Source organism: Oncorhynchus nerka, unplaced genomic scaffold (genome assembly GCF_034236695.1).
Source record: "Oncorhynchus nerka isolate Pitt River unplaced genomic scaffold, Oner_Uvic_2.0 unplaced_scaffold_2267, whole genome shotgun sequence".
NCBI classification, from domain to species: domain Eukaryota; kingdom Metazoa; phylum Chordata; class Actinopteri; order Salmoniformes; family Salmonidae; genus Oncorhynchus; species Oncorhynchus nerka.
Window position 1 is genome coordinate 25,347 of NW_027039029.1, and position 11,482 is coordinate 36,828.

Consider the following 11,482-nt stretch of genomic DNA (forward strand, 5'->3'; position numbering starts at 1 on the left):
TATCTATCCTCTGGCTCCACCATGGTGCTATACCCGACAGAGTGCTGTTGAGGCTACTGTAGACCTTCATAGCTAAACAACGTGTTTTAATAAATTATTTGGTGAAGTGAATATATTTATTTTTGTTTTATCTAGAATGTATCACTTTTTTAAATGTTTCATTATTTGTGTGTGTGTGTGTGTGTGTGTGCCCGTGTGTGTGTGTGTGTGTGTGTGTGTGTGTATGTGTGTGTGTGCCCGTGTGTGTGTGTGTGTGTTCCAGGAGTCCTGTGGCTGTCGGTGGTATCAGAGGTACTATACATCATGCTGTTGGTGGTTGGGTTCAGTCTCATGTGTCTGGAGCTGTTTCATTCCAGCAACGTCATCGACGGACTTAAACTCAACGCCTTCGCTGCTGTTTTCACCGTGCTCTCAGGTAACACACACACACACACACACACACACACACACACACACACACACACACACACACACATACACACACACACACACGCAAACACACACATACACACACACACACACACACACACACACTGGCAACTTGAAATGGTCCACCCACACTGACAGTGTGGTGAAGAAGGCACAACAGCGCCTTCATCAGGAGGCTGAAGAAATTTGTCTGGCCCATAAAACCCTCACAAACTTCTACAGATGCACAATTGAGAGCATCCTATCACCGCTTGGTACGGCAATTGCACCGCCCGCAACCGCAGGGCTCTCCAGAGGGTGGTGCGGTCTGCCCAAAGCATCACTACGTGCCCTCCATGACACCTACACAACCCGATGTCACAGGAAGGCCAACATGATCATTAAGGACAACAACCACCTGAGCCACTGCCTGTTCACACCGCTACCATCCAGAAGGCGAGGTCAGTACAGGTGTATCAAAGCTGGGACCGAGAGATTAATAATAAGATAATAATGATGACATATTTTGCATTACTCATCTCATATGTATTTACTGTATTCTATTCTACTGTATCTTAGTCTATGTATTACTCATCTCATATGTATATACTGTATTCTATTCTACTGTATCTTAGTCTATGTATTACTCATCTCATATGTAGATACTGTATTCTATTCTACTGTATCTTAGTCTATGTATTACTCATCTCATATGTATATACTGTATTCTATTCTACTGTATCTTAGTCTATGTATTACTCATCTCATATGTATATACTGTATTCTATTCTACTGTATCTTAGTCTATGTATTACTCATCTCATATGTATATACTGTATTCTATTCTACTGTATCTTAGTCTATGTATTACTCATCTCATATGTATATACTGTATTCTATTCTACTGTATCTTAGTCTATGTATTACTCATCTCATATGTAGATACTGTATTCTATTCTACTGTATCTTAGTCTATGTATTACTCATCTCATATGTATATACTGTATTCTATTCTACTGTATCTTAGTCTATGTATTACTCATCTCATATGTATATACTGTATTCTATTCTACTGTATCTTAGTCTATGTATTACTCATCTCATATGTATATACTGTATTCTATTCTACTGTATCTTAGTCTATGTATTACTCATCTCATATGTAGATACTGTATTCTATTCTACTGTATCTTAGTCTATGTATTACTCATCTCATATGTAGATACTGTATTCTATTCTACTGTATCTTAGTCTATGTATTACTCATCTCATATGTATATACTGTATTCTATTCTACTGTATCTTAGTCTATGTATTACTCATCTCATATGTAGATACTGTATTCTATTCTACTGTATCTTAGTCTATGTATTACTCATCTCATATGTATATACTGTATTCTATTCTACTGTATCTTATTCTATACCGCTCTGACATTGCTCGTAAATATATGTAAATATTCTTAATTCCATTCCTTTACTTAGATTTGTGTGTATTGGGTATACGTTGTGAAAATGGTTAGATATTACTGCACATTTCGCAAAACACCCGCAAATCAATAACATTTGATTTTAAGTATTTATTATATTTCTCGTGTTTTTCTTACTATATTGTTGACTTGAATACTGCATTGTTGGGAAAGTGCCAGTAAGCATTTCACTGTTTCCACCTGGTGCATCCTGGGAACTTGACAAATAAACTCTAAAACTTGAAACAAACACTAGAGACACAGGAAGACCCTCCTACAGTAGTTCTTCCATCGAGATCTTTTGGACACACACATTGGGAGTGCTATCTATCTATCTATCTATCTATCTATCTATCTATCTATCTATCTATCTATCTATCTATCTATCTGTCTGTCTGTCTGTCTGTCTGTCTGTCTGTCTGTCTGTCTGTCTGTCTGTCTGTCTGTCTGTCATATTCTATTCTATCCAAAGGGCTTTATTGGCATGGGAAACGTGTTAACATTGCCAAAGCAAGTGAGGTAGATAAACAATAAAAATGAACAGTAAACATTACACATACAGAAGTTTCAAAACAATAAAGACATTACAAATGTCATATTATGTCTATATACAATGTTGTAACGATGTAGAAAAGGTTAAGGGTACACAAGGGAAAATAAATAAGCATAAATATGGGTTGTATTTACAATGGTGTTTGTTCTTCACTGGTTGCCCTTTTCTCGTGGCAACAGGTCACAAATCTTGCTGCTGTGATGGCACACTGTGGAATTTCACCCAGTAGATATGGGAGTTTATCAAAATTGGGTTTGTTTTCGAATTCTTTGTGGATCTTGAGTAATCTGAGGGAAATATGTGTCTCTAATATGGTCATACATTGGACAGGAGGTTAGGAACTGCAGCTCAGTTTCCACCTCATTTTGTCTTCTCTTGAGAGCCAGGTCTGCCTACGGCGGCCTTTCTCAATAGCAAGGCTATGCTCACTGAGTCTGTACATAGTCAAAGCTTTCCTTAAGTTTGGGTCAGTCACAGCAGTCAGGTATTCTGCCACTGTGTACTCTCTGTTTAGGGCCAAATAGCATTCTAGTTTGCTCTGTTTTTTTGTTAATTCTTTCCAATGTGTCAAGTAATGATCTTTTTGTTTTCTCATGATTTGGTTGGGTCTAATTGTGCTGCTGTCCTGGGGCTCTGTGGGGTGTGTTTGTGTTTGTGAACAAGGAGTGGGGTGTGTTTGTGTTTGTGAACACATTTTATAATGTTGTATGTTTTTCCCCAACACCACTTTCCATCAAGTTGTATAGCAGACCCTCATGCCAAATTGAGTCGAATACTTTTTTTAAATCAACAAAGCATAAGAAGACTTTGCCTTTGTTTTGGTTTGTATGTTTGTCAATTAGGGTGAATACGTGGTCTGGGCTAAAGGGATCTGACTCTTCTCATCTGACACGTCAGTGCTAATTGAAGCTGTATCTCCTTGTCCTAGCAGGCTTGGTAGTCCAACTCCTTGTCCTAGCAGGCTTGGTAGTCCATCTCCTTGTCCTAGCAGGCTTGGTAGTCCAACTCCTTGTCCTAGCAGGCTTGGTAGTCCATCTCCTTGTCCTAGCAGGCTTGGTAGTCCAACTCCTTGTCCTAGCAGGCTTGGTAGTCCATCTCCTTGTCCTAGCAGGCTTGGTAGTCCAACTCCTTGTCCTAGCAGGCTTGGTAGTCCATCTCCTTGTCCTAGCAGGCTTGGTAGTCCAACTCCTTGTCCTAGCAGGCTTGGTAGTCCAACTCCTTGTCCTAGCAGGCTTGGTAGTCCAACTCCTTGTCCTAGCAGGCTTGGTAGTCCATCTCCTTGTCCTAGCAGGCTTGGTAGTCCAACTCCTTGTCCTTGCAGGCTTGGTAGTCCATCTCCTTGTCCTAGCAGGCTTGGTAGTCCAACTCCTTGTCCTAGCAGGCTTGGTAGTCCAACTCCTTGTCCTAGCAGGATTGGTAGTCCGGCTCCTTGTCCTAGCAGGCTTGGTAGTCCAACTCCTTGTCCTAGCAGGCTTGGTAGTCAGGCTCCTTGTCCTAGCAGGCTTGGTAGTCCAACTCCTTGTCCTAGCAGGCTTGGTAGTCCAACTCCTTGTCCTAGCAGGCTTGGTAGTCCATCTCATTGTCCTAGCAGGCTTGGTAGTCCATCTCATTGTCCTAGCAGGCTTGGTAGTCCAACTCCTTGTCCTAGCAAGCTTGGTAGTCCAACTCCTTGTCCTAGCAGGCTTGGTAGTCCAACTTCTTGTCCTAGCAGGCTTGGTAGTCCAACTTCTTGTCCTAGCAGGCTTGGTTGTCCAACTCCTTGTCCTAGCAGGCTTGGTAGTCCGGCTCCTTGTCCTAGCAGGCTTGGTCGTCCAACTCCTTGTCCTACCAGGCTTGGTAGTCCAACTCCTTGTCCTAGCAGGCTTGGTAGTCCATCTCATTGTCCTAGCAGGCTTGGTAGTCCAACACCTTGTCCTAGCAGGCTTGGTAGTCCAACTCCTTGTCCTAGCAGGCTTGGTAGTCCAACTCCTTGTCCTAGCAGGCTTGGTTGTCCAACTCCTTGTCCTAGCAGGCTTGGTAGTCCAGCTCCTTGTCCTAGCAGGCTTGGTAGTCCAACTCCTTGTCCTAGCAGGCTTGGTAGTCCAACTCCTTGTCCTAGCAGGCTTGGTAGTCCAACACCTTGTCCTAGCAGGCTTGGTAGTCCAACTCCTTGTCCTAGCAGGCTTGGTAGTCCAACTCCTTGTCCTAGCAGGCTTGGTAGTCCAACTCCTTGTCCTAGCAGGCTTGGTAGTCCAACTCCTTGTCCTAGCAGGCTTGGTAGTCCTTCTCCTTGTCCTAGCAGGCTTGGTAGTCCAGCTCCTTGTCCTAGCAGGCTTGGTAGTCCAGCTCCTTGTCCTAGCAGGCTTACTAGTCCAACTCAGCATTCAGTCCTCATAAAGTTAAATATATCATTGTAATGTATTGTTCTTCTTTTGAACATAAAATATGGCTTCAGACTAAACATTACTCACTCAGTTCCAGGTTGGATGGTGTTTTCAGTTTGTTAGCCAGAGCATTTGACTAAACATTTCTCACTCAGTTCCAGGTTGGATGGTGTTTTCAGTTTGTTAGCCAGAGCATTTGACTAAACATTTCTCACTCAGTTCCAGTTTGGATGGTGTTTTCAGGTTGTTAGCCAGAGCATTTGACTAAACATTTCTCACTCAGTTCCAGGTTGGATGGTGTTTTCAGGTTGTTAGCCAGAGCATTTGACTAAACATTTCTCACTCAGTTCCAGTTTGGATGGTGTTTTCAGGTTGTTAGCCAGAGCATTTGACTAAACATTTCTCACTCAGTTCCAGGTTGGATGGTGTTTTCAGTTTGTTAGCCAGAGCATTTGACTAAACATTTCTCACTCAGTTCCAGTTTGGATGGTGTTTTCAGTTTGTTAGCCAGAGCATTTGACTAAACATTTCTCACTCAGTTCCAGGTTGGATGGTGTTTTCAGGTTGTTAGCCAGAGCATTTGCTGTATAGCTTGGGCCTGACAGGTAATTCCGTCCAATATCAGGGTGTAGGTTTTGAGTTCTGATCTGGAGCGAAGGTTATGCTGTGGAGGGTAGAATCCTGTACATGTCCCTGCCAAAAAATCCAAGTTTATCAAACTCCAAATCTATATTTTTTCTAGAACATGCTGAAAAATGCAGGAGCTCATCTGCTCATGACCTCTCTGACCTCTGTGTCCTCTGTGCTCTCTCTCTCTGGTGGTATCTCTCTCTCTCTCTCTCTCTCTCTCTCTCTGTAACTCTCTCCCTTCCTCCTCCTCTCTTCAGAGCAGGTCAGAACCATAGACACCAGTGAGTAATGACTGCTTCCACTGGCTGACATTCATACCACATGAATGGTGTGTGTGTGTGTGTGTGTGTGTGTGTGTGTGTGTGTGTGTGTGTGTGTGTGTGTGTGTTTGTTTGTTTGTTTGTGTATGACTGTGTGTGTGTGTGCGGTTCGTAGCTGTTTCAGCCCAGCTGCTGTAGCCGCAGGACAGCTGTTGCTATCGCAGGCAAATGGCCCCCTATTCCCTACATAGTGCACTACACTACTTTTGACCAGAACCCATAGAGACAACAAAGGGAATAGGATTATATGCGTAAAAACAACATATATATATATATATATACCATATATAATGTAATATATGCTCATATAGATGACAGTGTGTTTATGAGTCATTACCATATATAATGTAATATATGCTCATATAGATGACAATGTGTTTATTAGTCATTACCATATATAATGTAATATATGCTCATATAGATGACAGTGTGTTTATGAGTCATTACCATATATAATGTAATATATGCTCATATAGATGACAATGTGTTTATGAGTCATTACCATATATAATGTAATATATGCTCATATAGATGACAATCTGTTTATGAGTCATTACCATATCTAATGTAATATATGCTCATATAGATGCCAATGTGTTTATGAGTCATTACCATATATAATGTAATATATGCTCATATAGATGACAATGTGTTTATGAGTCATTACCATATCTAGCGTCCCACCTCGTCAACAGCCAGTGAAACCGCAGGGCGCCAAATTCAAAACAACAGAAATCCCATAATTAAAATTCCTCAAACATACATTTATTTATTTAACATACACAGTATTTTACACCATTTTAACCTGTTGCTTCTACTCGGGACGCTTGCGTCCCAACTAGAGCTCTGGAAATGCAAATGCGCTATGCTAAATGCTAATAGTATTAGTTAAAACTCAAAAGTTCATTAAAATACACATGCAGGGTATCGAATTAAAGCTACACTCGTTGTGAATCCAGGCAACAAGTCAGATTTTTAAAATGCTTTTCGGCGAAAGCATGAGAAGCTATTATCTGATAGCATGCAACACCCCAAAAGACCCACAGGGGACGTAAACAAAATAATTAGCATTTCGGCGTTACACAAACCGCACAATAAAATAGAAAACATTCATTACCTTTCACCATCTTCTTTGTTGGCACTCCTAGATGTCCCATAAACACTATTTGGGTCTTTATTTTGATTAAATCGGTCCATATAAAGCCTAGATATTGTTATACGTAGACTGTGTGATAAACGAAAAAAACATCGTTTCAAAACGTAACGTCATTTTTTAAAATTCAAAAAGTCGACGATAAACTTTCACAAAACACTTCGAAATACGTTTGTAATGCAACTTTAGGTATTAGTAAACGTTAATAAGCGATAAAATTCATCAGGAGGCGATGTAAAGATCATTAGCTGTCCGTCTGGAAAAATGTCCGGCTAGAAACTCAACGAAAATATCCGGTCCTAGACCGGATTAGATACGGTGTCCTGTATGTGTTTGACCAAGAAAAAACTCGAAGGGAAATGACAAGACTCTAGACACCCTGTGGAAGCTGTAGGTACTGCAACCTCAGTCAATTAATTGTGGTTCACGTTTATCAATGGGTTCAAGTAGCGCATGGATATATTTTCCCCATTTTCAGTGATCAGTTTTTCCTGTGCTTTTCGATGTAAATGCCGTTCTGGTAAAGCCACAGCAGTGATTTAACCAGTTTTTTAAACGTCTGAGTGTTTTCTATCCACACAGACTAAGCAAATGCATATACCATATTCCTGGCATGAGTAGCAGGGCGCTGAAATGTTGCGCGATTTTTAACAGAATGTTCAAAAAAGTAGAGGGTCGACTGAAGAGGTTAAAGATACACTTGTTGTAAATCCAGCCACAGTGTCTGATTTCAAAATGGCTTTACGACGAAAGCAAACCAAACGATTATGTTAGGTCAGAGCCAAGTCACAGAAAAATACAGCCATTTTTCCAGCCAAAGAGAGGAGTCACAAAAAGCAGAAATAGAGCTGAATGAATCACTAACCTTTGATGATCTTCATCAGATGACACTCATAGGACTTCATGTTACACAATACATGTATGTTTTGTTCGGTAAAGTTCATATTTATATCCAGAAATCTGAGTTTCCATTGGTGCGTTATGTTCAGTAGTTCCAAAACATCCGGTGATTTTGCAGAGAGCCACATCAATTTACAGAAATACTCATAATAAACATTGATAAAAGATACAAGTGTTATTCATGGGATTTGAGATCCACTTCTCCTTAATGCAACCGCTGTGTAAGAATTTTTAAAAACTTTATGGAAAAAGCAAACCATGCATTAATCTGAGTACAGCGCTCAGACAACAAATCAAGCCAAACAGATATCCGCCGTGTTGGAGTCAACTGAAGTCAGAAATAGCATTATAAATATTCACTTACCTTTGGTGATCTTCATCAGAATGCACTCCCAGGAATCCCAGTTCCACAATAAATGTTTGTTTTGTTCGATAATCTCCATAATTTATGTCCAAATACCTCCTTTTTGTTCGCGTGTTTAGCCCAGTAATCCAAATTCACTGTGTATTTGATAGGCCAAGAGTTGAAAAACTACAAACCTCAGATTTCCCACTTCCTGGTTGGATTTTTTCTCAGGTTTTTGTCTGCGAAATGAGATCTGTTATACTCACAGACATCACTCAAACAGTTTTAGAAACTTCAGAGAGTTTTCTATCCAAGTCTACTAATTATATGCATATTCTAACTTTTATGGCTGAGTAGCAGGCAGTTTAATTTGGGCACGCTTTTCATCCAAAATTCCCAATGCTGCCCCCTACCCTAGAGAAGTTAACAATCATTTAAGCTTTCTGCCAATATCAGATATGTCTATGTCCTCATGCTAATTACATTAGCGCACGTTAGTTAAATCGTCCCGCGGGGTGACCCACCGATCCTGTAGAGGTTTTAAACCTCTGCGTGTGTGTGTGTGTGTGTGTGTGTGTTTGCGTGCCTGCGTGCCTGCGTGCGTGCCTGCGTGTTTCTCTGTATCTGCGTCTCCTCAGGTCTGCTAGGCATGGTGGCCCATATGATGTACACCCAGGTTTTCCAGATCACAGTTAGTCTGGGTCCTGAAGACTGGAGACCCCACTCCTGGGACTATGGATGGTCCTTCTGGTCAGTACTCATACTGTCTGTCTGTGTGTTTGGTATGAGTAATGACTGTTCCTCTGGTGAGTACTCATACTGTCTGTCTGTGTGTCTGTGTGTTTGGTATGAGTAATGACTATTCCTCTGGTCAGTACTCATACTGTCTGTCTGTGTGTGTGTTTGGTACGAGTAATGACTGTTCCTCTGGTCAGTACTCATACTGTCTGTCTGTGTGTTTGGTACGAGTAATGACTGTTCCTCTGGTCAGCACTCATACTGTCTGTGTGTTTGGTATGAGTAATGACTGTTCCTCTGGTCAGTACTCATACTGTGTGTCTGTGTGTTTGGTATGAGTAATGACTGTTCCTCTGGTCAGTACTCATACTGTGTGTCTGTGTGTTTGGTATGAGTAATGACTGTTCCTCTGGTCAGTACTCATACTGTCTGTCTGTGTGTTTGGTATGAGTAATGACTGTTCCTCTGGTCAGTACTCATACTGTCTGTCTGTGTGTTTGGTATGAGTGATGACTGTTCCTCTGGTCAGTACTCATACTGTCTGTCTGTCTGTGTGTTTGGTATGAGTGATGACTGTTCCTCTGGTCAGTACTCATACTGTCTGTCTGTCTGTGTGTTTGGTATGAGTGATGACTGTTCCTCTGGTCAGTACTCATACACAAGCAACATCTCCATCTAGAAACCAGCTGATGACCGACCGTTGTGTCCATATCAACCCAGCCGTATTTACGAACACAGACACATATGGCTGTTTTCTCTAGGCGCTTCGTCCCAAATGGCACCCTATTCCCTACATAATGCACTACTTTTGGCCAGACTGCGCCTTATGCGCATAGGGTGCCATTTGGGTGTACCTTAGATTGTCCTTGACTTTCTATCTTCCATGTCTATGGCCGGAGCTAGAGAAGACAGCTGTTGTCTGGGACACGCACACGCAGATACACGCACGCACGCTCATAAACACACACTCAAGAGGAAGAAGAGGTATTTCCATTGGCTGAATCAGTCTCTCTCTCTCTCTCTCTCTCTCTCTCTCTCTCTACCTCTCTCTCTACCTCTCTCTCTACCTCTCTCTCTACCTCTCTACCTCTCTCTCTCTCTCTCGCTCTACCTCTACCTCTCTACCTCTCTCTCTACCTCTCTCCCTCTCTCTCTCCCTCTCTCTCCCTCTCTCTCAGCCTGGCATGGGGCTCCTTCACCTGCTGCATGGCAGCTTCCGTCACCACCCTCAACTCCTACACCAAGACGGTCATCGAGTTCCGGCACAAGCGCAAACTGTTCGAGCAGGGTCTCAGGGAGGAGCAGAACTACCTCGACCAGGAGGCCTTCCATTACTTCAGGGACCGCTCCCTCCAGTCCATATCCAGCTCCATGGAGGTCTACCCTGGGCACGGGGGAGGAAGGCTGCCTGGGGGGCCTGGAGGCCTGGCGGGGTCCGGGCTGGTTGGAGTACCAGGGAGAGGGAAGATGAGGGGGTCCTCAGGTTCCATCCACCTGGGAGAGAACTCTGAGTCCCTGGGGGAGGAACAGTGCTGAGAGAGAGGGGGAGTGGAGGGTTGCGAAATTCTAGTGACTTTCCAAAAAATCCAAGGTTTTCCGGAAACCCTGGTTGTAAAATTCTGGGACTCTGTTGGGAATAAAAAGCATAAAATTGGGAATCCTACAACCAGGAGGAAAAACCTGTGGATTTACAACCCTAGTGTTGAGAAGTTGATGAAGACGATGCTGATCTCGGATCAGTTTTGTATTTTGGGCACCAATGGTTCAGGTTAGGAGAGGTGTATATAGTGTCATGCTTTGACCTGAACAAGTAGTGCACTATACTGTATACAGGACCTTGCAAAAGTATTCATCCCCCTTGGCGTTTTTCCTATTTTGTTGCATTACAACCTGTTATTTAAATGGATTTTTATTTGAGTTTCATGTAATGGACAAACACAACATTTTCCAAATTGGTGATGTCACGTTCTGACCTTTATTTCCTTTGTTTTGTCTTTATTTAGTATGGTCAGAGAGTTGGGGTGGGCAGTCTGTGTGTTTTGTCTTTATTTAGTATGGTCAGAGAGTTGGGGTGGGCAGTCTGTTTGTTTTGTCTTTATTTAGTCTGGTCAGGGCGTGAGTTGGGGTGGGCAGTCTGTGTGTTTTGTCTTTATTTAGTATGGTCAGGGCATGAGTTGGGGTGGGCAGTCTGTTTGTTTTGTCTTTATTTAGTATGGTCAGGGCGTGAGTTGGGGTGGGCAGTCTGTGTGTTTTGTCTTTATTTAGTATGGTCAGGGCGTGAGTTGGGGTGGGCAGTCTGTGTGTTTTGTCTTTACTTAGTATGGTCAGGGCGTGAGTTGGGGTGGGCAGTCTGTGTGTTTTGTCTTTATTTAGTATGGTCAGGGCGTGAGTTGGGGTGGGCAGTCTGTGTGTTTTGTCTTTATTTAGTATGGTCAGGGCGTGAGTTGGGGTGGGCAGTCTGTGTGTTTTGTCTTTATTTAGTATGGTCAGGGCGTGAGTTGGGGTGGGCAGTCTGTGTGTTTTGTCTTTATTTAGTATGGTCAGGGCGTGAGTTGGGGTGGGCAGTCTAAGTCTTTATTTAGTATGGTCAGGGCGTGAGTTGG

At 42.4% G+C, this 11,482-nt stretch overlaps 1 protein-coding gene across 1 annotated transcript; it reads left to right on the plus strand.

Moving 5' to 3' along the window:
• The first annotated feature begins 267 nt into the window (after positions 1–267).
• On the plus strand, positions 268–10,909 carry LOC135567259 (germ cell-specific gene 1-like protein). Its single transcript, XM_065014682.1, has 3 exons — positions 268–415; positions 8,780–8,891; positions 10,058–10,909. Exons 1-3 carry the CDS (start codon positions 304–306, stop codon positions 10,413–10,415), a joined length of 582 nt encoding a protein of 193 aa, XP_064870754.1. The 5' UTR covers positions 268–303; the 3' UTR covers positions 10,416–10,909.
• The last annotated feature ends 573 nt before the right edge of the window (positions 10,910–11,482 follow it).

Coding starts and splice junctions, on each gene's coding strand:
- LOC135567259 (XM_065014682.1), top strand. CDS start 304: ATGCTGTTGGTGGTTGGGTTCAGTCTCATGTGTCTGGAGCTGTTTCAT. Junction 416..8,779: donor TGTTTTCACCGTGCTCTCAG/GTAACACACACA, acceptor GCGTCTCCTCAG/GTCTGCTAGGCATGGTGGCC. Junction 8,892..10,057: donor GACTATGGATGGTCCTTCTG/GTCAGTACTCAT, acceptor CCTCTCTCTCAG/CCTGGCATGGGGCTCCTTCA.